Here is a 26813-nt window from a genome sequence, read left to right as displayed (position 1 = left end):
GGTGCAAAATCCACGTCTAAGGCCCCACAGAATGGTACATGTCGCAAGTAAAGTAGAACCATGGTATTTGTCATGTTGGGGTACTAATCAAAAGTCGCGAAGACTCACGGTGTTCCACACAAGATGGTACTACTCACAAGTAGTAAACTTCGTATAGGTAACGCAAACCTATGGTGTTTCTCACACAATGGCGCCACTCATAGCCAACGCAAACCGATGAGGCTCCTCACCTAGGTGTACTAACCACACTATCCCAGGGTGTTCCTCACATAGTGGGTACTAATCACAGGCAACGCAGACCCACGGTCTTGCTCATATAGTGGTACAACTCGCAGGCAACGCCCAGACCTGCGGTGTTGCTTACATGGGTACGACGCACAGGTACTGGAAAACCCCAGGCCAGGCTCTTGGCTGCTACTAATCACAAACCTATTTTCACTGTATTCATCCATCAATTCCTTGGCCTCACTACTGACCTCTCCCCTTTCACTTCAACGTCAACTTGCTGCTCTCATTCTGTCCATTCTCATAACATATCCAAACCTATAGTGGTACTACTCGCAAGTACAGGCAATCTATGGTGTTCCCCGCGTGATGGTATGAATCAAAAGTAGTTTCATGGTTCTAATTCAATCATCCCTTGGTCGCCCCTTTCAGTCGCCTCTCACGACAGGCAGGGGATACCGTGGGTGTATTATTCGTCTGTGTCCCCCACCCACAGGGGGTAAAGAGAGAGAGAGAGAAACGAAGAAGAAAGGAGGGATCCGTCACTTCGAAAGATGAAGTAAGGGACGAAGAAAGGCAAGGGCTGCGAAGAATGTGAAAATTAAAGACTCCCTAGGCCTTGAATGCCCTAATACCGTCAGGGTCGGAAAAGAACAAGAGTTGACCAAGGGAGGTCGGACAGGATAGACGAAAGTGAGGAGCTTGGCAGAAGTAAGTGGAAGCAATGCCAGGACTCGGCTAAGGGCCCCGTGGTCGCCAATCCACACTCCCAAGTTGAGAGCCCCTTGGGCCCCTTTTAGTCGCCTCTTACATCAGGCAGGGGATACCGTGGGTGTATTCTTCATCTGCGTCCCCCACCCACAGGGGGTAGTGTGTTTGGTCCGCGAGAGGTATTTTATTTCCCTCAAGTCCACCGGCAAGCCGGTTAGGACCCCCCTATCCGCCACCTGGGACGCGCCACGTGGGAGTATCACCTCTCCCCCTGCTACACCACCGAAGTAGGTTTGTGGTAATTAACTTTTGAAAAACAGGACTGTTTTATATTGTAAAATATGGAAATGTGCAGACCAGTTTTCTGATTCCTATGGACCCAATCACCTCTTTTCTTCCCCCACCCCACCCCACCCACCCAATGAAAGCTCCAGTTCCCTGGGTGTCTTGTACAAACGCTCGCCACTTCTTCCTGTTGTCAAAGTATAGTTTTTGTTCTATGTCCTCCCACTGAACATTCCTCTTGCTGACCATTTTCACTGTATTCATCCATCAATTCCTTGGCCTCACTAGTGACCTCTCCCCTTTCACTTCAACATCAACTTGCTGCTCTCATTCTGTCCATTCTCATAACATATCCAAACCACTGTAGCCTACATCACCTTATAAGCATGGCAACAGGTATTTTTGATGCCAGCCTCCCTCCTGTTTGCTTCATTTCTAATCTAGTCTTTTGGTTCACTGTTCTGATGAATTTAATTTCTGTTGACTGGATTTTACTATTAGCCTTGTTATGTAAGGTACATGTTTCGAATCCTTTGGTGAGAATTGGAATGAAGTAGGTCTGGAACATTCCTTTAAATAGCATTCTCTCTCTGTGGCTGATGTAAGCCCCTTGCGGTCTCTTGAAAATTCTGGAAGGTCTTCTTGGATGCCTATTATACATAGATTAAAAGATGCAGGCCACAACATGAACAGGACAAACCTCAAGTTACGTAATAGTGTTGGCGATTCCCAGCTATCCAGCTGTGACACGTGCCTTCCAGAATTCTCAAGAGACTCAAGGGGCTTATGTCAGACAGAGAGAGAAGGCTATTTAAAGACCAGCACAACTACTCGTAGTCTATTACTGCCTGGGATTTTTACAAGCCGGTTTGCTGAACATAAGTCTAGATGTTCCTAGCTGACTCACGTTTTCATGAATTGGAAGTGCTATGTTCTTGCGCATCTTTGACCATAAATGAACTAGGGATTGTCTTCTGATCGGAGGAGGCAAGATGTTACTCAGCACTAGAAGCCACTGGATTGGAGAAGGAAGCAATGTACTAGTTATGATTTGCATGCTGTGGCAAAGCTGAACATCCACAAGGTGACTGTGGCAGCTGTTAAGCCATACAGCAGAGCAATACTCAGCTTAAGAATAGGTATGCACTAGAGCAGCTGTTTTTGATGAGTTGGCATCAGCACCGTATGATGTTCCAGCTAAGTGCTGAAGGAGGTTATTACGACTCTTCAGTTTTGTAGCAGATTTATGTAAATGCACTCTGTATGTTAGAGCTATCCAGAGTCGTCCCCAGATATTTAGGGGTGGCATTGTACTGTAATGCCTTATCTCTAAAAATGACTCTACAGAAGTTGTTTGCAAACCTGTTGTCCAGGCAGGGTGTCCACCAAATCCAGATTTTAAAATTTCCTGACATTTCCTTGTTTTCCAGATGTAAAAGCCTTTTTTTTCCCTGACACACAATGATAAAAAATAAAATTATAATGGAAGTTTCCAGCTACGACAGTAATATTAAAATACATTTTGAAAACTTAACAGCTAAAAAATAAATGAGCAATTAATGTTCATATTAAATTTGAAAACTTGAAAATTGTAGTCCAATTAAATTCACTTTAAGATATTAAAAAAAATTAATTAGCATTACTGCTTCAGCGAAGAAATTTCTTCATCTATAGCCACCGACGACTGTTGAGCTTCTGCCATCACTCTCCGCTTCTTTTCTTCTAATTCTTTCAGCAACAAAGCAGCCTTTCCCTTATTTCTTTTGCAACGAATCTACTTCCAATGTTTCATGTTTCTCCTTTAGATTTTGAACATACAAAGGATGAGGATTCCTTGCAGCATGGAACATGCTTTTATTAATGGAGACCTTTTCAATTCCACCAAGGTTTGAAATAGCATCATATATACTTTGTGCTACAAGGGATTCTTGTAGCATGTTCTCTACTATAATTTCTTTATTAACAGAAAAACAACATTCCAGTGAAGCATTTCCATGAAACAATATTAGTATACTTTTCAGTTTTCAAATTTACTGTTGGCAAAAGAATGCAGAGCCAAAAGTGATCTAACCTCTCATCTTTAGAAGACGAACAATTCATTACTTCTTTGAAAGTATCATTCTCACAAACAGAAGTGAACTCCCTTCGTATATGATTGGCTTCATTACCCGAGATCCATTTGTTTTTCAACAAAGTCATTAAAGCTATCCTTAGCCATTTGCTGCTTAGAGGTTAATTGGCTACACTTGGATCGAAACAAGAAATTCCTTTAGTCAGTTTATATGCCAGCAGTGACTGTTCCAGTAACTTCTTGCACAAAGCTACCAATCCTCTTAGACAATCTGTGCAAAACACTGATCTATCTCTATCATTTAATCCAGGAGTGCCACAAAGTGCTGCTCTAGCAGCGTAACCTATGCCAATTTTGGATGCAGGCAGAAGATTTTCTTTGCTGTCTAAATTAATTTTGAGGACAGTGACTCAGGCTTAACAAACCTTGTCATCACATTTTTCATTGTTGCAATGAGAGATTCATACAGGAGTGGTGCAAATGGAAGATCTGTCTGAAACCATTTTAGGAATGGTTCCAAATTCCCAACAAGTGATAATAAAAATGACCACTTGACCTTACGAAGCTTATCTTTAAGTGAAGTTGATACTATTTTGAAGCTTTTACAGTTTAGGATTTTCTTGTCACTGATTGCTCCTTCCACATATTTGCCACCATTAGGTAGGAATCTATAGCACCTTCAATGACTTTCGAATTTTCAAACCATCATATAGCACAATATTCAAAAAGGAAATAGTCTGAACCTGAATAATGTGTATAATCAGCACGTCTTGCAGGAATGTAGCAAAACAAGAAGTGAAGAGCACGAAGAATCTCTGCAATATTCCACTGGGTTTCATTTACTGCCATGTTATCTTAATTGTGCATAGTATGCAAGCCACAAGATCCAATGTTCACCAAAATAGGAGCATCTGGATCATCATTTAATGAATTACAGATATCCTGAAGGAACTTTTTATTAACATTTGGACCATCCATTGAAATTTGGAAGAATTTTTTCTTTAGATCAAGTCCTTGCAATGCTCGCAAAAAAACCATTTAACAAATCTGAGGAGGTAGAGTAACCAAGAAACATGGAATCAAGATAAGTAGTATTAGGATTGAAACAGCGAACTACAAGATCCATTTGGCCCATCTAAGAAACTTTATTCAGTGACTCGTCAAAACCAATGGTGAAATGTGTGCACTTACTACACATCTCAACAACTTGTTTATGAAAATAGGGAGACAAACCATGAGTGAGTGATCTATTACCAGACATCATCCTTATTTAACTTACAAAATTTTCAGAAAATCAACCCAAACAGCAACCACAATTCGACAAGACTCTGCACACCCACAAGCACATAAACCTGCCACTTTTAACATCTTAATTTTTCGTGCCTTCAACGCTCCTATACCTAAAAAAGATTTAAACAATGAATTGAACACCATCCGTAATATCACTAAATTTAACAACTCTTTCATAAACAGTATTATTAACAAATTCAAACACCATCCCAAAACCACGTTAACAAAAGATTAATCCAAAGCCACTGCATTTTCCACTTTTACTTTCACTCACGACATTTATAAAGTCACCAATGTTCTTAAAAAACACAACATGAAAATATCTTTTAGAATCAATAACAGAAATCTTGATATATTACACAATTCTAACTCATTAAATAAACCTAATGCTTTTCCTAAATCTGGAGTATACAGATTCAAATGTAACAACTGTAGCTCTTTGTACACCGGACATACTGAACATAACTTTAATATCAGATACTCTAACATGTCAACGCTATAAAATATAACAGATTCGCTGCAACAGGACACACAAGACTCATCATAATTTCACCAAAATTTAACAGGACAGGGAAATACTTAAAATTATTAACAAAGGCCCCCTTCTAAACACAACTAGAAATTGTTTTATTCACCTTGATCAATACTTCAACCCTAATTTCAATTTAAACGACATTTCTAAAAAACCCAATATTCTATTCAACTTCCTCATTCTTATTTTCAGAAATCTTTTCCTTTCTTCTTTCTTCATTCCATTTCCCATTCTATTAATTATCTATCTAATTCTACTCTACAACAACAAAAACTGATCTATTAACATCTTTGTTTTTTCTCTTTCTTTTCTGCATTGAACTGTATATTATATCACTTACGACTCATATCATAACAAAATTTAAGTTTAAATTTATACTTTACACCATCTCCAGAACTACTTGAGCTCTTATCTTCAGGAAATCACACACTGCATGAATGCGTTTCTCATTTGTTCTCATATTGTGCTTTTTAATTTTTTTCTTTCCATAATAGTTTTTTATGTCAACTGTTCTTCATCTCCATCTTCAAGAATATGACATTCGAGATTCTATAAACCTTGACATATATTTCTATCGTCAAATATATATTGATCTGTATTGTATGATTTAGCGACTTTCATGAACACTTAGAACCAAGGTGTCAGTCAGCACGTATGTTCTGCTGCTCTTTATTAACTTGCTTCAGGCTTCATATATGTGAATGATCCTCGATTTCTTCAGGATTTGACTTTTCAACACGCAGTGCTAATCGCTAAAGTGTTATAGTGCTTCATGAACTGCATTTGCTATTTTTATAATTTATGTGATTGGCTGATGATGACCTGGAACAGTGGTCGAAACCGGTACCGCATGTAATTAACTAGAAATGTAACATTACATTTCTATTTCTACTGGTATTGAATAGGTTGATCCATTATATATCTTATTTCAATTCAATACTTCACAAACTCTCAATCTCCAAACCAACAAAATTTTCATCTTACAATGTACTGGTATTGTCACTTTTTAAAATCTTGTTCTGTATTCACAAATTACACGTGATATTACAAGCTACTAGTCGTGCCTCAAAACTTGAGAACCCCTCGCACGAAAGATAGGTCAGAAACTCAACATGCCACGGTCTGAACGGTGTCACAATGCATTACACATTTACGCAAGGCTTACCAATGTCAGCGCATTTAATAATAATAATAATAATAATAATAATAATAATAATAATAATAATAATAATAATAATAATAATAATAATAATTACTCTAATGAGTATTAAGTTTAAGTGAATTTCACACTTTCCTACATTCAGTGTTTGTTTTTACATTTTACAAGATAGTAACTATCGCACATGTCATTACATAGTAAACAAACACAGTCATCCCTTGGGTTGTGGAATTTTGTCTATGCATATTTTGTTGTGGAAGCCATGTATTTAAGCGATTAGAAAAACTAGTCATCAAGCTAGTCATTCCCTAACACAGAATATTCAATAGCAAGCAGATCAAAACATTGCAAATTTGGTCGATCAATCTATCAATCACAGTCGCCACTGCTTGCTTTAGGCTATTCATATAGCTACTAATGCTATCTGTTACTTCACATTCGAGGTCACACTAGTTTTTTCTTAATGTTTATTAAGTTTTCTTCACAATTTATTCCTGGCATAAAAGCCATTAACAAAATTAACATTATGTAAACATTATTTCATACCAGTTGTAACATATGGACTAGAAACGCTGGTAACTAATAAAAGACAAGATAGTAAGATCCAAGCAGTAGAAATTAAATTTTTAAGAACATTGGTTAAAAAGACGGAAGAGAGAATTCAAAATATTAAAATCAGAGAAAAGCTAAATATAGAACCGTTAGTACAGAACACAGAAAGCAAGACAGATGGTTCGGACAAGTAAAAGGAAAGTAACGGGTAGCAAGAAGGGAATTGGAAAGAGAAGTTAAGGGAAAGAGACCAGTTGGAAGGATCAGATTTAGGACATTAGAGAAGCTGGATTGGGTGTGGCAGAAGTAATGGAGCAGGAAAAGTTGAAGGACAGAAAGGAGAGGAGGCTTGTTAACCACAACGGCTGACTGGAGTGGGACATTGATGGTGGTGATAAAAGACATGCCCTAGATTAATGTTATAAGAACTGAAAAATGTGCTTCTATTACATGGATAAATAGGGTATGTCCATTTTATCTGTCAGAATAATGAATTTCCAGATCTTTTTCCTGAATTCCTTGACATTTCCTGGTTTTCCCATTATTTATCTAATTCCCTGATATTTCCCGGTTTTCCATACGGGTGGACACCCTGCCAGGTGAAAAACAGTTACTTCGCTTTTCTGAGGGTTGGGTTGCAAGCACCATGTTTTGAAATAGTCATCCAGAGCTGCAAGGTCTTGGATGAGAATATCCTCCACTTTGGCAAAACTAGTAAGCTGAACACTAAAGTTAATATCTGGATAAATGAATTTGCAAAACACTGTTTTAGGAAGATCATGGTTGTACACATTAAAAAGAGCAGGTGAGAAAACTGGACCTTGTGGTAAGCCATTATTTGGTTTGCGGAAATGGCTTCTGCTGTTCTTGGAGTAAACTTGGAAGTGTCTGTTACTTAGCATGGTTGTCTATTAAGGTTGTGATCTTCGTACAGGGAACAGCCTTGATCAGTTTTAGTAGTTCAGCATCCTTCTAAACGGTGTTGTATGCTGCTGTGAGATCCAGAAAGACAGACACCCTTCAAATTCTTCTCAAAACCACCTTCCACAAAGATGGTCAGGGGAAGGACTTGGTTGCTGCCATCATGGCCAGGGTGATACCCTGCTTGTTCAACTGGAATTAATGCTTCAATTATCGCTACTATTCTGTTCAGGATCAATCTTTCTAGAAGCTTGTACATAACAGAGAGCAAGGAATGAGTGGTTATCTTCTATATCAGGCATCCTGAAAACTGACAACCCAAGTGTAAAACATTGTGACTTCAATCTGCCTAGGTGTCTGGAGTAGGTTGAACCGTATCAGATGTGGCTTGTGAAGAACTGCTTCTGTTCTTCATAAGTGGGGTTGGACAGATAGCTCATCCTGCAACTGTGCTAACATTCCACAAACAATGCAACACACAGTGCTGGATTGTCCCCTCTGTGCCTTCCTTGGAATTCTCCAGGACCTGAACTCAGTTAATCCTGAAGCAGTGGGTTGTAGTGAAGTTGTGCTGCATAATATATCGAACTAAATGCAAGAAGTATGCTTCTGTTGTGATTTCTGTTGGATGTTTATGGCTTATTTTGATGTGCTGACCTAGTGTTGGTGTTATTTAGTAGTTTTACGATCTCTATTTGCTGTTATTAGGGTTATATTTGTGAAAGTTTTACACCCTAAGTGACAGCCATATTGGATTTCCCACAATCATTCCATAGATAACACTAGATAGAACGGCAATTTATTAAATCTATCTATAGTCTCTTGCCCTAAGTGTCAGTCATCTTGTCCGATTCAGCATAATTGCCATAGAAACCACGATTCATATAGGAACTTCACACTACATATCCGGTTTACGTAGACCACAGAATCTGTTATGATATATGGAGTAGACCGTACAGCTAGTGTCTCAACGCCGAATGTTGGGCGGCGGGAAATAACCCGACCTTTAGGGAGGGATATGGCCCTCAGTGGAGGAAATGCCACTGGAATCCATAATGACGGAGGGCAGCAGCTTCGCCATTAGTGCACGTTGGTGTCAGCCAAGGTATCGGCTGATACGGTGATGTGACACACATTTGGGAGCGTAACCATAGTGGTGTAAGCGGTCTCAAAACTGCGCGAGGAAGGCAACGGGAAACCACCTCATATTTAATCCCCAGGAAAATCTTTAGCATGACTGGAAAACATGAAACCAAGGCCCCCAGTCCCCGGCAGCCCTTCAGTGGGCAGGGGGTGCTAAGAATCTCCGGGCCAGTCATGAGAAGGATAGCAACGTGGAATGTTCGCAGCTTGTTTCAAAGTGGAAAGACTCATAACGCCATCAGAGAGATGGAGAGACTCAAGATCGACGTTCTTGGCATTGATTCACAATTAAGTATTTATTTTCCACCTAGTCGATACAATGATTGCTTAAGGCAATTTTTAATGGTCAAAAGTGGTGCATGTTTCGTATATTATCAACATCTTCAGCCACATAACACTGTTTAGATGAAAAATGTATAAAATTGACAAAGTAATGCTTTAGAGGAAGTGTCCTTAAAATTAACATAAGATTGACAAGATTAAAACAAACAAATGTAGTTCTTGGCATTAGCGAAATGCGTTGGCCTCATTCAGAAAAGAGGTGGTCAGTGGTTATCAAGTATACTATTCTGGTAATGACGATCCTCGCCATCTTAATGGTGTGGGTTTCATTGTACATCGAGATATCAGTAAGTCTGTGAAAAATTTTATTCCAGTATCAGATAGGGTATGTTTACTACAGCTTAATGCACGACCAATTTTAGTGAATATCATCCAAGTATATGCTCCAACATGTGATGCGTCAGACGTTGATGTCGAAGATTTTTACACGAAAATCGAAGCAGCCCTCTCATATACCAAACCATCTGAGATAAACATTGTGATGGGCAATTTCAATGCTAAAGTCGGCCATGGTCGACGGGCTGATGTAGTCGGTGACTACGGATTAGGAACAAGCAATACTCGAGGTGATCGACTGGTCCAGATGTAATACCAATATAAATGGTCCGTTATTGGACATTATAAATTTTCCAGCTAGCTAGGGCAAAACGCTGGCAGCCAAGAATGAGCTAGCTGGAAAATTTATAATGTCCAATAACGGACCATTTATATTGGTATTATAAATTTGCTCATTCAGGACAAATATTTCAGATTCCCTATGGGAATCAACACCTATATGGTCCAGATGTGCCAAGAGCAGAGCCTTATTATAGCAAACACGTATTTCCAGCTACCTCCACGTCGCCTCTATACGTGGACCTCTAATGCTGACAACAGTATTAGGAACCAGATTGATTACATCACAATTAACAAGCGGTTCAGAAATTCCATCAAATGTGTGAAAACATATCCAGGTGCTGATATCAACTCAGACCATAGCCTACTGTTTGCTTCCATGAATCTCAGGCTGAAGAAATGTCATTTAAAGGGGAGTTTTAGTCGGATTGAGATTCAGAAGCTTCAATATCAAGCACTGAAGGATGAAGTTCAGTCAGCTCTACGTGTAAAACTTGCGGAAGTTCAAAACAGCGTTAATATAAATGATGTTGAAGGCACTTGGAATCACATCAAATGTGCAATTAACGACGTAAGTCAAGTAAAATTAATGAATGTTGGAAGAAGGAAAAACAAGCCATGGATGACAGAAGAAATCCTGAAACTGATGGACCAGAGAAGGTCTTTTAAAAACAAAGATCCTGTAAAGTACAAAAGTTTGCAGAATTTAATACGACAAAGAATACGGAACGCAAAAGAACAACAACTCTCTGAGGAATGCAACGAAATAGAATTAATGAATTCCAAACATGATTTTTTTAACATGTACAAGAAAGTGAAACAAGTAACTGGTGCATATAACAGGAAGGGTACTGGAGTCCTCCTTAATAAGAATGGTGACATCTTATCGAGCACAGAAGAGAAACTTAAGGAATGGATGGAATATGTACAAAATCTCTTCTTGGATCGCAGAAATGTGGATCATGGTGTTTGGGCAGACGATGGTGTGGAAATCACACGTACAGAAGTAGAATATGCCATAAGAACAGCGAAGAATGGGAAGGCTCCAGGCCCTGATGAGATGTATGCTGAGATACTGAAACTCCTTGAGAAAGAAAAATCCCTTTCATTATTAGTTGACCTATTCAACAGTATCCACCGCAGTGGAACCATTCCTCGAGACTGGCTCAAATCGACTTTCGTAATATTGCCTAAGAGAGCCAATGCAAAATTCTGCAATGAATATAGAACAATTAGTTTGATGAGCCACGTTCTGAAAGTATTCCTAAAAGTCTTGCATGCGAGAATTTATCATAAATGTGAGGAGAATATCGGAACCTTGCAGTTTGGCTTCAGGCATGGTTTTGGTACTAGAGAGGCATTATTCAGTCTGCAGGTATTAGTCCAACGGTGCCGAGATGTCAATGTCGATGTTTTTGCTTGTTTCATCGATTACGAAAAGGCTTTCGATACAGTCCGCCATGATGAACTTATGAACATTCTTCGGGAATTAGGACTTGATGGACGGGACATTCGTATTATTGGTAATCTCTACTGGAACCAGTGTGCTGGCATAAGAGTTGATGGTCGTGTCTCGGAAGAAGTCTCAATTATGAAAGGAGTTCTCCAAGGCTGTATTCTTTCCCCCATGCTTTTCAACATCTATTCAGAAAAGATTTTTCGAGATGCTCTTTACGGAAAGACTCAAGGACTTGTGGTTAATGGTTTCATCATAAATAACATCAGGTACGCCGATGACACTGTGCTACTTGCAACCAATCTCCAGGATCTACAGGAATTACTTAATGCTGTCACTGAAGCCAGCAGCGCAATGGGCTTGAAGCTTAATGTAAAGAAGACCAAGTGGATGGTTATAAGTAGGAATGAAGATGGCATTCGAGGTAATCTCACAACAGCGAAGGAACAGATCGCGAGAGTGGCAACATTTAAATACCTGGGATGTCACATCAATGATGACTGGGACCTTACTCACGAGATCCGATGCAGAATTGAGCAGGCCAGAACTTCTTTTCAGAGACTTAGGAAACTTTTGACAAGCCGTGACCTTTCCATTTCACTACGGACACGACTACTCCGGTGCTACGTTTTCAGCATTCTGTTGTACGGCGTTGAGGCATGGACACTAACTGAGACCATGTGCAAGAGATTGCAAGCATTTGAAATGTGGACGTACCGAAGGATGCTTAAGATACCTTGGACAGCTAAAATGACCAATATAGACGTTTTGCACCGTATGAACAAAGAACCAGAAATTTTCACTACCATCAAGAGAAGGAAACTAGAATACTTTGGTCATATGATGCGGAACTCTAAATACCACCTTCTGCAAGTAATACTCCAAGGGAAAAATTAATGGAAAACGTGGTCCGGGGAGAAGTAGGACATCATGGCTCGGCAACTTGAGCCAGTGGTTTGGGGTGACAAAGCTTACTCTGTTCAGAACAGCTATGAACAAACAACAGATCATGCTACTGATCGCCAACGTTCTGCGAGGACATGGCACATGAAGAAGAAGAAGAATCTAATATTTCAGCTGTGTGAGCCATGTCATTTCTGCTGATGTACTTATGGATCTGCATTTTCTTTTGATGTTGTATTACATCAAATAAATAAATAAATAAATAAATAAATAAATAAATAAATAAATAAATAAATAAATAAATAAATAAATAAATAAATAAATAAATAAATAAATAAATGCCTGGGAGGTTGATTACCTCAGATCAAGTAGGGGTATTTCAATTGAGAGAAATCAACCATTCCACCTATTCGGTACTATTTATTCGCCTTAGACGAAATAAAAACTGTAGAACATGTTTAGTGACTAGACGAAACATGCACTTCAGTTTTTAGTTTGCCTAAGGCAAACGAATACCGTATTTCTCCAAATCCAAGATGACCTTGAATCCAAGAAAAAACCCCATTACTTCCTTGAAAAAAATTTAATCAGGCTTAAAAAGTGCTTTGTGAAGTCAAATGAATGCCTTTCTTCTCCAGTATGCATTTTTAGACTATCTTAGTCTTCACACCAACACCGAACACAGTTTTTAGTTATGCCATATTTTATTGCGGCTTCACAATTATTCTTTATTTCTGCGAGTTTAATAACCATTAACGTAAAATTGGCATCATAATATCAAAGAGGAACCCATTGAAAATTTGACAGCAATACCTGTTTTATGTGTCTTTACAATACGACGATCCATCAGGAAAATGTTCCTGCTGTTTAAAAAACTGTTACTTTTACTAAACGTCACGTACAACTGGCTAGTGCTAGACGCATGTCTCGCTTGCCGGCCAACTTCAGTGACTAGTGACGTATAATAAAGGCATGGGCTTTGAAAGTCAACGAGATTATTGCAGCGTGGTATGCATTTTCCCCTTGTGTTTTTCGCGCACATACCTCACAATTTCATCTTCAACTTCTCTAAAGTGTCCTTGTTGCAGGACAACGAATGCATTTTTTTAAAGCTAACTTTGTCTTCACACTAACGCAGAACATTGGCTTGAGTTATGTCATTTTCTTGAGGCTGTAGAATTATTCTTCATTTCTGCATGTTTCATAACCATTAACTTAAAATTGGCATCATAATATCGAAGAGAACACGTTGAAAATTTGCCAGCAATACCTGTTCCACGCATCTCTACATTACGACGATCCATCGCGAAAATATTCCTGCTATCTATAAAAATTAATTTTATAAAGCCAGGTACGGTAGGTGGTTTATAACTGTCACTGAGTAGCAGTTGCCTTTCTAAGAATTCGAAGGGCCGCATGTTTGATGCCATTCTGTGGATTTGAGAAACGTTTATGTACAGGCAAATAGAATGTCATTATCTCGTCACTATTTCCCGAGAACCAGTGATGTTACACAGACATGCTGTATAACCAGTTTCCGCGCCTAACGATGTGAAATAAATGTAATAGACAAGAAATTTATAAATAATAATAATAAATAAATAATAAGATGTGAAATAAAGATGCAGACGTTGATGGTCAACAGGTTTTGCGCGCGGGCGAGGGGTGAAGGGAAGCAGCGTGGTTACCGTGGTAGCTGCCAGTGGTGTTCATTACTGTTAGGTCGCGAATGCAAGACTACCCTTGATTTTTAAAGAGATTCTGAGAAAAAAAACACCTTGGATTTGGAGAAATACGGTAATATAGATTACGTGGAATCATTGATTTATTTCTCTCAACTGTATGTCACAGCCATACAGATCATGAGGATGATAGCGGTATTTCATTCTCTTTGAGAAAGAATACTGCAATGTATTGCAAATATCTGCACACATGCAAGAAACACAAAGATGAAAGGATAGATAAATGGAATTCTTAAGTCAAATGTCTTACCTTTATGACGTTTCGTCATTCTATCAGCTTTTGCTGTCGCATCTTTTAAGTGTTGATGATAGTCTATTAAGAAATTCTTTTCTTGTTCAAAGAAATCACTGACATCCTTCACGGTTGCTGAAAGTAGGAACTCGTCAGTAGTTTTAGTAAAATTCTTCATAAATCCACCAATAACTTCCATTTTATTTTTTCCTCGAACACAAAGATCTTGATCATATTCTAAGAATACTCTAAAGTTATGATCATTTCGGAACACCGGATGATTGGCCAATCTGCACAAGAACACTTCATGCATGGCAACAGTCTTCTTGAAAGTAGCTAGGTATTCTCTGAAAGCAAATAAACATTCAAGACTAAACAAGGAAATAAATATACCATTTCATGAATATAACAGGATTATTAAATACAGTGAAACCTCATTAATGTGCTCCTCATGAAGGTTCTTTCTTGTTTAGCACATCGTAAGATCAAAGTCCCAATTTCAAGCACATTAAATCAATTTTTTTTAAATACCTTATCGAGTCACAATTTTTTGTTACTACTGCTAAGCATGATCATATTTTTTCCCAGCTCTGAAAAACTTTGTTATCGGTCGGGTATGGAATGTGATTTCCAACACAGATAAAAGCCCTCACCATTGCAGGCAGGTAGGATAAGAGGAAATAGTCTTGTATTTCTGAAATTCACACGGTAAATTGCACCTACTGAGAACAAGCTCTTAGCTTCAAGAAAGTTCAGTTTTACTTGTCAGTTAGCAGAGATGATGCTGAATAACTCAGTAAGCCTCTCTGCACTTGTATTCTGCATAAGGCTTGAATTAATAGTTCAAAATTGTAGGTTTGTTTTAGAAAGAAAGAGACCTCCAATAACACAGTTACTTTTATTGGCCATGGTGTAAAAGGGTTTCATTTTTTCACTACTGTTTTTCATACCTATTCATACTCTCCTCTCGTCTTCAGAAACAGTAGATATGTCTTTCACTCTACATACACAGCATAAAATTCATACATGTAAAAAAAAAAAAATTAAGTGGTTGGATAGTTTTTAATTAGATATTCAATAGTACTTTTTTTTCTTTTAACACATTCTCTTCCCTTGACCTTTTCAGAAATGTGTTAACGAGGTTTTTTATAAAAAGTATTTTGCAAGTTCTACAAATCACAAGCCCCATTACTTCATATCGTTATTAAAATATACTCGGGAGCAATTGAATTACAGACAGCTGTTATAAGTATGGAAATGGTGGTCTGCTTGGTCCAGCGAATGTAATAGGAGGGCAAGTCACATAATGTGAGAACTTCAGACCTCTTAGAGGCTGTGAAAGTAACAGTTGATTACAGGATGGGTAAGACACGAGACTTCAGTGCATTTGATCGCAGCCAGACTGCTGGCACCAGACATATAGGCCACTCAATCTCTGAAGTAGTGCAGGCACTAGGCTTTCCAACAGCTACCACATCAAGAGTGTACCACGAGTACGTGGATTTGGGCAAAATCACTGCCGCCAGGGTCAAATGTCGTGGTGTACGATGCGTTGACGACAGGTCGCCATCAGCTAGCTTGGATCGTACGAGCAGACAGGCAGACCACAGAGCGGCAGATCACTTGTCGATTCAATGCTGGACTATGCATGATTAGCTATACAATCCAGAACCATCTCCTTACTAGACGGTACAGAAAAACAAATTTTTTATTCCTGTAACGGAATATTATTGCTTTTCCAACAATTCAATACTTCAACAATTTAACTCTACTGAAGGCTGTTACTCAGGTCAAAGATCTTGGAATAATTCATGATAAACTACGGTAAATATCTCTTCATATAGACCAAATTACATCTTGTGCCGTGAGGTCTCTTGGACTTTTGTTCACATTTACTGAAATTCGTTACTTACACGCTCTTAAATTATACTTCCGTACTTATGTTCTTGGGAGCCTCCGTGGCTGAGACGGCAGCGCATCGGCCTCTCACCGCTGGATACCGCGGTTCAAATCCCGGTCACTCCATGTGAGATTTGTGCTGGACGAAGTGGAGGCGGGACAGGTTTTTCTCCGGGTACTCCAGTTTTCATTCCAGCAACACTCTCCATTATCATTTCATAGCATTTATCACTCATTAATAAATCACCTTAGGAGTGACGACCCCATTGTAATAACAGCCTATATAAGTTTAATTCATTACATCCCTGACCCGGTCAATGACTGGAAAACAGGTTGTAGGTTTTCATTTTCTCATTCTTTGTATTCATTGTGAAAGCCTGTAACCCTGACCTGAGACAGTATAGTACCAACCACATTCTGTCATATTTCAATATCTCGGACCAGAGTAAACTTATGGAATACACAGGTCTTTGCTTTCTTCACAGAAATGTTAATCATACACTTAAATACACATCTTTGTTATCTCAAATCGCATTATATGCTCATCCACGTAGGATCCAAAATAGAGCACTATTCCATATTCCCCAGGTGTGTAACAATTCATATTCTATTGCCTTCCCACAACAGCAAATGCCCTGCATGAAACTGACATCTTTGTTCCCTATCATCTCTTCAAAACCAAACTGAAACCTATACTAAAAGAGAAATCTCTATTATCTGTTGACAATCTGACCAAAACATTACTAGTGATATGGACATATGTAAGTTTTTACCCCTTATTTATTTTATTTGTGACTTAATTTCTAATGAATTTCTTTGTTAAATTTTATTGTTTGTTTTCTTACTATTAATATTTTATACTACCTGGTGTACCCATGATTTGCTACGGAATTCTATACTCTACACAGAATTCTAGGTTAAGTAGTGTAAGATTGCATTAAACTGCATAGCTCTTAATATTACCCCAGAAAAGCGACTGAGAAGTCACCATATGTTTTTTCTCATGTGAAGACTGGGTTAGAGAATTTTCAGTGTAATGGCAGGCCCTATTGCCTACTTTCAGTCACAATCAAATGGGCGAGTTTTAATTATGATGGTGTGCCACTTGCCTACAGCCAGTCAGAACCGAGTTAGGCAGTTCCATTATAATGGCAGACACTCACTCCCTACCTGTCTTTACATCCTCAGAAAGACTGCTTTGTGATTTTCCCAACTGAAGTCAACATAGGTCATTAAATGACATCAGTAGGAATGATATAGATGTTGATTCCCATAGGGAACCTGAAATATTTGTCTCGAATGAGTAAATTTATAATACCAATATAAATGGTCCGTTATTGGGCATTATAAATTTTCCAGCTAACTCATTCCTGGTTGCCAGCTTTTTGCCCCAGTATGCTAAGTTAGGCTCATCAGTTGGTAAATAGGACACCCACTGAGACGCATAGCTAGGGCATACCGCTGGCAACCAGGAATGAGTTAGCTGGAAAATTTGTGATGTCCAATAACAGGCCATTTATATTGGTATTATCAGTAGGAATGTCACGATTAAAAGCAATTATGTTATGAAATACTTGATCAAATGAATAAATCTCATTTTCTCACTTTTAATGAACAGTACTACGCTGCCAATCTAACAGTCCAAAGTTCCAGAGCTTGAATGACCAGGCCGCAGACAGCCATGATACTCTTACTACTACTACTACTACTACTACTACTACATTTTCATTCCTTCCCTGAAGGGGAAGACTGGCCTCAGACGGTAATGCTGTCTCTCCAACCGGGAGGTTTGTTACGGCAAAGGTGATGTGTGGAGAAGGTGCTGCCACTATCCCATAAAGTGTGGATACTGCTTATTCCATTCAGTGCCTCAGAGTAGGGATCGAATAGCTGGAATACTATGACGAACCAGTGTGTTACGTACCAGTAGTATCAGAAAATTTATGGAATGTTTAAGTATTGAACTCATGGTTAAGCAATGATATTCCTTTAATAGAATAAATATTTTACTTAAAATTCAATATGGAACAAAAATGAAATCTTAATTGTAATGGGGAACAGAAGCAAGCATCCCACAAAGGTACCTCTGCACAACACCCATCACAAACAAGACTACTGACATGAGCAAAAGAACACTTCTATTGTATACTCGAAACAAGGAGAAAGATGGTCAGGACAGATGAGTCAAAATACCAGTCGGTACACGCCCATGGCCGGGTATGAGAGAGTCGTCAACCGCGATGAAGCAATGGATCCCTCTTGCCAGCAGGGTACAGTTCAGGCCGGTGGTGGTGGCGGTGGTATCCTCATATGAAGACAGTTCACGCAGGATGAAAAGAGACCCTGGCAGATCAGACGTAGGATGAAAAGAGACCCTGGCAGATCAGACAAAGTCCCTCACTGACAAACATTACAGGATACTACTGGCAGGTTATATTCACCCCTTTATTCAGCTCCACCATCCTGCAGGCGACCTGTACCTACAAGACAATGCCACAGTCTGTCACTCCTGAACTGTGGCCAACTGGTGCAGTGATCACTACATGGATGTGAAGATGATAGATTGCCTGGCAGCTGAAGAGCCCCGATCTCGATCATATCGAGCATATTTGGGGTGCTGTTGAAAGGGATGTGCATGTCCAGGACCGTGCTCCGACCAATCTTCATGAATTACGGGAGGCTGTGAGCAACCAAGGATCAGTATGGCTCTGCAACTCTTACCATGTCTTGTGGAGTCAATACCACACAGCATCACTGCCATTGTCATGGGAGAAGAAGATACTACACATTACTAGCCAGGTATCTCTAATTCAATAGCTCAAGAGCGTATATTTTCTCAGAAACACATATGAAAATAATGTAGAATATGTTAAGATTTCAAAATTCACAAAACCTAGCATGTGTAGCTGAAACAAAAAAACACACACACACAAAAGGTGGCAGGGCTGTGCGATGCACTGTCAAGAAGACGTGTGTTCGAGTGGCACAAAAGGTTTTGGGAAGCAGAGATTCAGTGCAAGATGATCCCAGAACTGACCGCCGACTACAGCACATTCCGATGCAAATATGGAGAGTGTAAGGTAGTTATCGCAAGAAGACTGTCGTGCAACTGCGCGTGCGATATCAGAACAGCTTAATTTGAATCGTGACATGTCATAAGATTTTACGCAATGATTTAGGGAAATGCAAACTGAATGTTCACCATGAGTGCATTTCACCAGGTGAAACAGTGAACCAAACTCTTTACATCAAAATCTTGAAACATTTGCGACAAGCAGTTGGACGTCGCCACCCTGATTTGTGGCAGTCGCAGGACTGGTTCTTATTGCACGACAATGCAAGACCTCGCACTGCTTTATCTGTGACACAGTATCCGGCCAGACATTCTGTCACTGTTGTCCCACATCCACCATATTGCAATCTTTTCTTGTTTCCGTGAGTGAAAATGCAACTGAAAGGAAAGCATCAAGATATCGCAGACATCCAATGGGCTGTGACATGAGCTTACAAGCATCGCAGTTGACAATTTCCCTCCTTGCTTCCAAGACCTCCAGAAACACTGGCAATTGTGTATAGATAGACAAGGGGACTACTTCGACAGGAGCTAAGATCATTACTTGGTAAGTGAAAATTTTCTATATTTACAACTTCCGTCCTGGAACTTTTCTGACATAGGTTGTATGTCATCAAAGTGTCCACATCAAGCTGCAGCTACAAATCCAAAGTAGCTATTTGAAGAGAAATTTAAATAAACATGTAACTAAATTATTTCCATGCACATTATTTTACATGAAAATTTTAAAAACATTAAAAGAACAAAGTTGCAAGCAACAAAACTGGAAGAGACTTAGGAGAACGACAAGGTAGTCATCGTCAACAGCTCTAAAAAAATAAAAAAAAAACACTTGCGGTCAAGTTTTAATGCCATACATATAACAATTTCTCATTATCAGGGCACATATTTGTTAATCTTTTCCTCTGAGTAAGTTATCTGTGGCCGTCCTATAAATCTTTCACACCTCCCAGTACAGGAACCACTGATTTAAAACATAAGTAATGCAGAATCTTCCCAATGCGAAAATGGAAAGTTTGATGATTATGCTTGTTTAAAAGGGCCTAACATCTAGGTCATCAGCCCCTAATGGTACTAAATGAGACAAAATGTTATGACAATTTAAAAATCCATAATCCTCCAGTGACCAGAATTCAAAAACGTGAAGACGAAGAATGAATGGACATGAAGTTAAAACAATCAGTGGATCCGACCCGCAATGCCCCACCTTCCCAGAAACTAGCGTTAATAGTATTACTGACCAAGGGACTACTTCTAAAGCACAATCCTGAATCGATGATCCTTGTAGTCTAAACGGATCCAAAACCCAGGTCATCGGCCCCTCATAATGGTAATTATCGCTAGGAAAATAGAACCATGCTATTTGTCATGTTGCGGTACTAATCAAAAGTAGCGTAGACTCGCGGTATTCCACACATTATGGTACTACTCACATGTAACACAGACCTATGGTGTTTCGCACACGGCAGCGCTATTTACAGGCAACGCAAACCTATGGCGTTCCTCACATAAGTGGACCAACCACAGGGAGCTGTACTATCCCATGGGGCTCCTCACATAGTGCGTACTAAGCATAGGCAAGGCAGAACCATGTCGTCGCTTATCCCGTGGTGTTGTTCATATAGGGATACGAATCACAGGTACTGAAAAATGCATCCTGAGCCACACACTGTTGCTACTAATCACAAACCTTTTTGTACCTAACAGTGGTACTACACGCAAGTAAAAGCGACCCATGGTGTTCCCTGCATGATGGTATTAATTACAAGTAGTCTCATGGTTCTAATTTGATCATCCCTTGGTCGCCCCTTTTAATCGTCTTACGACAGGCAGGGGATACCATGGGTGTATTCATCTGTGTCCCCCACCCACAGGGGGTTAAATGGAAAGGAACAATTAAAAAATATGTTCAAAATTCTCCAAACAATGTGGAAAGTTCATTTTTATGGTGACTTTATTATAACTTTAAGGTTCTTCAGTCTGCCAAATTAATTTTGATTATAAATGTTTTTTACTTTTAAGAACAGCATCAGATTCTATCAAATCACCCTCAAATATTTATACAGGAGACCTGTTGCTTACGCACCGCAACATGCAACCGCTCTTGACAACACTTCAGAATCGACACACACAAACACAGATGTTATGCCCACTCATATACCGTCTACAGGCAACCGAGAATTTAATGAAATTATGGGAAGATACAGAAGGTCTTAATCAACAAAACGTTACACGAAAGTAACTATTGTATCTGACGTAAACTTGTTTTTCCTGTCTTCAATGAACACACTACCAGGACAACAACATCTGGCTGTAAAATATTATATTACTAGCTGATGTACCCGTGCTTCGCTACAGAATTCTACAATGTATACAGAATCCTAGTGCACACGGTGTAAGCAAGATTGTATTAAATTCCACAGCTCTTAACGTTACCCTACAAACACGACGGGGAAGTCACCAAACATCTTTTTTCACATGAAGACTGAGTTAGGGAATTTTCACTGTAATGGTAGACCCACTTTCATACCATCAGTCACAATCAGGTTGGGGAGTTATCATTATAATGGTAGACACTCGCATTCCACCTGCCTTTTTACATCCTCAGAAAGACTGTTAGTGGTTAGCCCTACTGAAATGAAGATACATTACAATGATGTCAGTAGGAATGGCGCGAATAAAAGCAACGCTTTCATATTAAATACCCGATCAAATGAAACACCACACATTTTCTCACTTTTAACGAACAGAACTACACTGTCGATCTAACAGTCCAAAAGCTGGAATGACCAAGCCGCAGACAGCTGTGATCCGTGAACACTCTTCGTCTTTTTTTGGCGGGGAGAGGGTCGAATAGTGGAGACTCCCAGGGCAAAAACTATGCCCTTTTACTAATCTATTTCCTAGGAATACCCGACGAGTCGGAAAATATCAATTCACTACACCCGCGGCGGAAAAAATCTATCTGACTTGAAGGCAAATTTTACCTCCAAGCCAGAAGAGAAACCCACTCTTCACTGATAATTTGGAATAAAATGAATGTAGAATTTAATAAAAGTGAATAGGAGGAGGCTTTTCTTAAGAAACGGCTCTTTTCAGGGTTGAATTTTGAGTTATTTACTGAATTATGGTGCTATAATTTGGAATAGGCCTAAATTGTTCCTCTAGACCAGGCCATACTACCACTACTAAGTCAGCCTGTGCCTTAAGTATGCACATTGCTCATTCAAAACAGTGCGTCGGAGTAGAGATCGAATAACTGGAATACTATGAAGAACCAGCGTGTTACGTACCAGCTGTATCAGAAAATGTATGAACCAGAGGAATGACATGCTAAAGAAGTTTTCTAACTCCCCAGCTCTTCGTGGCCCTTGTCTTCCTTTGGCTGATATCTTCATTTTTCGAAGTATCGGATCCCTTCCATTTTTCTTTCCTTCCCACCCTCCATCCCCCAGGGGCTCTGAACTTCGGAGCGTGGGTTGGCGACCACGGGGCCCTTAGCTGAGTCCTGACATTGCTTCCACTTACTTGTGCCAGGCTCCTCACTTTCATCTATCCTGTCCGACCTCCCTTGGTCAACTCTTGTTCTTTTCCGACCCCGATGCTATTAGGTTTGCGAGGGCTAGGGAGTCTTTCATTTTCACGCCCTTAGTGGCCCTTGTCTTCCTTTAACCGATATCTTCATTTTTCGAAGTGTCGGTTCTCTTCCTCTTTTTTCCTCGAATTAGTGTTATATAAAGGATTGTTGCCCAATTGTATTTCCTCTAATAACAATAACCACCATCACCACCCTCTAATAAACGTTCCCCACCCCCTTTCTCTATTTATCATTTCTTTATCAATTACTACGGCAAGTTGTTTCGAGTTGAACCTCATATTTCTTTCATTATTTCTTCCTATTTTTTAATATATTTTTATTTGTCTTTATTCTTTTTTAACGTTTTAAATTATGTTAAAACCTATATATCCACTTTGAATTTGACGAAATTAAATCCTACACTGTTTTCCTAAGACTTCATTCATGTCACCTTTTACTCTTCGGCCGGAGAAACAAATGCCTACAAGACCTGCCTAGCAACGACTTTACATAAGTGCATACTTGATCTGCTTATGGACTTCAACTATATTTGTTTTCGGCGCAAGATAGTGATGTTCTGTTTACTCTCTTGACTGTGATTATTGTGTTTTGAACATTAACTGAATTGCTACGATATGATACAATGTTAATATTTTGCCTGTGTTCAATATATTAGTTGTTTTAAGATCTTCGCTAATTGGCTGATGATGACACTTGAAATGTGTTGAAACCAGTCCCAATAAACAGGTTGTAACTACTTCTTAGTTCAACTTACTACGGAGTAGTGAAAGGTGGATCCTTCCCTATAATATTGTACATCTTAATATTCAGTCAGGTTATTATACTCTGTACGCAGCAGTGAGAGGCAGCAGAAGAGAAAAATAACATCACAAACAATGGTCAATGTAATGTTATTGTTGATCAATGCTTTGCGCTTTCGATATTGTAGGCCTTCACATTTAGTTTTCTTCCGACTCTGAAATACCACTCATCATAGTCGTTACAGTTATTTATTTATTTATCGTATGGCATATATATATACACATATACACACACAAACAAGAAAGCAAGTACATTATATTTTAATGTCCAAAGATGTTATCCATTCTAGAGCCTCTGTATTGGCCTCTAGAAAATCAAACCAATATCCAGGGTAGCACTCCTTTACGATGTGTTCGATGGTTTGAAAAGGAGCACCACAGTCACACTCGGGGGATTGTATCTTTCCCCATTTATACAGGGACGCAGCACAGACACCATGACCACATCAAACCCTATTAAGGATGGCCCAAGTTGTTCTTGGGAGATCAGACCTCGAATTAGGTGGGAAGAATGGCCAGAGATGTTCACCAGTTTTTGAGATCCAATCTTCCTTCCATTGGGCATAGGAGTTGAAGTTGTCTTCCGTGAGCTTCTGAGCGAACTTAACCGGCGGATGTCTAAGATTTCAACCGGTGCCTCTGAAGGTCAGGAATATTGAAGTGGATGGGCAAGTCAGGGTTCTCATTTATCTTGGAGTATTCTCTCGACAGTGCTTGTGCTCTATGGAATGAAGGAGGCATGATAATGCTCAAGACAGGAAGCCAGTGGGTAGGAGGTGATCTTATTACACCTGAAATAATCCTCATTGTGTTGTTGAGTGTCCACAAGTTTCACATGGCAGCTGTTGATCCACACAGGAGCACAATATTCTGACGCAGAGAAAACTAAACCAAGGGCAGAACATCTCAAGGTAGTAGCAGAAGCACCCCAGGTAGTACCACACAACTTCTGCAGAATGTTGTTATGACTCCTAATCTTTGCTGCTGTATTTACTAGATATTGCCGGAAAGAGTGTGTCCGATCTAATGTTATACCTAAGTACTTAGGGTAATTGTGTCTGAGGACCTTACCATTAAGACACTTGGAGAGTACAGTTTGCCATTTTGTTATAGTCACTAAGAATGGAAAGGACATCAGTTAATATGTTCTCCGTTTCTTTCAGGTTACTATGACTTGTAGCTAAAGCTATATCAGCATAGCAAAATTTTCTGGATTTTGTTGGTGGCAAATATGATATACACACAGATTGAACAGGAGAGGAGCGAAGACTGATCCTTGAGGGAGACCATTGTTCAATCTTCTCAGCTTGCTAGTCCTATTCCCTAGAACAACCTTAAAGTCTATTATTCAGCATGTTTCCAATTAATTGTACCATGGTTTTGCATGGTAATACCTGAAGAAGTTCATACAGCAGCCCTTCTCTCCAAACCATTGTCATAAGCAGCAGAAAGCTCCAGAAAAACAGCAGAGGTTTTCAACTGTTGCTGAAAACCTGCTTCAATGCATGTTGTGAGCGCAAGGACTTGGTCACAACAGCTACGATTCTATCTAAAACCAGTTTGGTCAATAGGAATATGTTGATTAATTACAATGCTAATTCTGTTGTATAGTAGTCTTTGAAGGAGTTTATAGCAACAACTGAGGAGAGCGATTGGTCTGTAGCTTTGTGGTATATCTTTTGGTTTGCCAGATTTCAATATGGCAAGGATTTTAGTCTTCTTGAACTCCTTAGGAAGAATACCTGTCTGAAGTATGTGGGTAAAGAAGCACGTCAACCACCTTCTCGAATTCCGTCCCATATTTACGATAAATTCAGGATGTATTCCATCAAAACTTTGTGCCTTACCAACTTTCATGTCCTTTAATGCTGTATCAACCTCATCAATCGTGAAGCCTTCAGAGTACTCAGAAGAGATTGGAGAGGTACGTTTAAGCATCCGTAGGTTCTTTTTCACCGTTTTTGTATGTTTTTAATCTTTAGTAACCGTTGTAGTTAAAACAATATGGGAGGCTATTTTGTTTGGTGAGATAGCTGACTTCTCTCTACCTCCAGTTGAGCTTCCTCCAAGTTTTCTCAATAGGCTCCAGGCTTCTCTACTGGAATGAGAGAAATCCAAGTTACTGTTTCTGTCCATTTCTGTCTACGATTTTCATCCAGACTCCGTAATAGCTCCTCACCAGTCGTATGGGCACCTGTTTCAAGAAAATCTTTGTATAGGGCATCCACCCTGTTCACTCCGTCCAGGAATGTATTCTTTCCTGTAGCCTCTTGGAATGTGATTTTTGGCTACAGATTTCACAAGACCTACAAATCTCTGATAATTATCGTTGGTTGCCGGAATCCATCTGATGCATGTGTCCAGCTCTTCAGAGAATTTCGTCGAGTTTGCCTTTTTAAAGTTCCAGCGTGGGCTTGGGAAAGATCTAATTACGGGAACAGAGAGCCCATCTCAAGGAAGATTGGTCTGTGTTGACTATTTGGAAAGTTCCCCAAAATTTCTCTCATCATGGGTAGAGGGTTGCCAACAGAGTCACATGTGACAAAACAGAGGTCTGGGTTGGACTCGCTTCCAAGCAGCAGATCTAAATGTGCCTTTGTCTTTTGCATCAAATATAAGATGTACATTTTGGTCTTCTGACCATTCTAATAAAGCTATGCCGCAATCATCGTTTCTTGCATGTCTCCAAGTTTCATGATGGCTGTTGAAGTCGCCAGCATAGATAGTTTGACGACTTGCATCTGGAAGAGCTGGGGTTGGGCAGCAGATGGCTGGAGGTTTGTAGATATTTACGATGGTTACATCTTGCAGTTTTATTGTTACAGTATGAATATTATTAATTGTACTAGATGATATGAATTCAACCTGCTCCAAGTTGTTACGGGCATATCTAGCAATACCATATACATTGTCAACGGTAGCACCATTAATACTATAACCATAAATCTTCCCTCTCTTGCTTAGCTCATCTTCTGTAGCAGCATGTGTTTCTTGAATGAGTATCAGATCAATGTCATTATTACGCAGAAATTTTGACAAAACATCACACTTAGATCTACTGATACCTTCAATATTCAGTTGGCAAATTTTAATACTATGTCCAAGCTTTCGAGTCAATTGGCTCTTAAAAGAGCCGTTGAGTGGATTACTTTGTACAGTTTGCATATTTGTTGGGAGATCTTTAGAAGATAGGTCCAGCAGCCAACGTTGTTGCTTCCTTAGCACCACCCAGGGGTCATGTGTAGGGCTTTTTAAGGTTTAATC

At 39.4% G+C, this 26813-nt stretch overlaps 1 protein-coding gene across 2 annotated transcripts in view; it reads right to left on the bottom strand.

Annotated features, from left to right (window-relative positions):
• The window catches only part of Snx6 (sorting nexin 6), a 192376-nt gene that overhangs the window by 103260 nt on the left and 62303 nt on the right, over nt 1–26813 (bottom strand). For both annotated transcript variants that reach the window (XM_067150763.2, XM_067150764.2), the window contains one exon: nt 14198–14526. In XM_067150763.2, the coding sequence (XP_067006864.1) occupies nt 14198–14526 (329 nt within the window). The remainder of the gene's footprint in view (nt 1–14197; nt 14527–26813) is intronic.

Source organism: Anabrus simplex, chromosome 7, assembly GCF_040414725.1.
Source record: "Anabrus simplex isolate iqAnaSimp1 chromosome 7, ASM4041472v1, whole genome shotgun sequence".
Taxonomy (NCBI): Eukaryota; Metazoa; Arthropoda; class Insecta; order Orthoptera; family Tettigoniidae; genus Anabrus; species Anabrus simplex.
The sequence above is the reverse complement of the archived record's forward strand: the minus strand, read 5'-3'. Positions and strand labels throughout refer to the sequence as shown.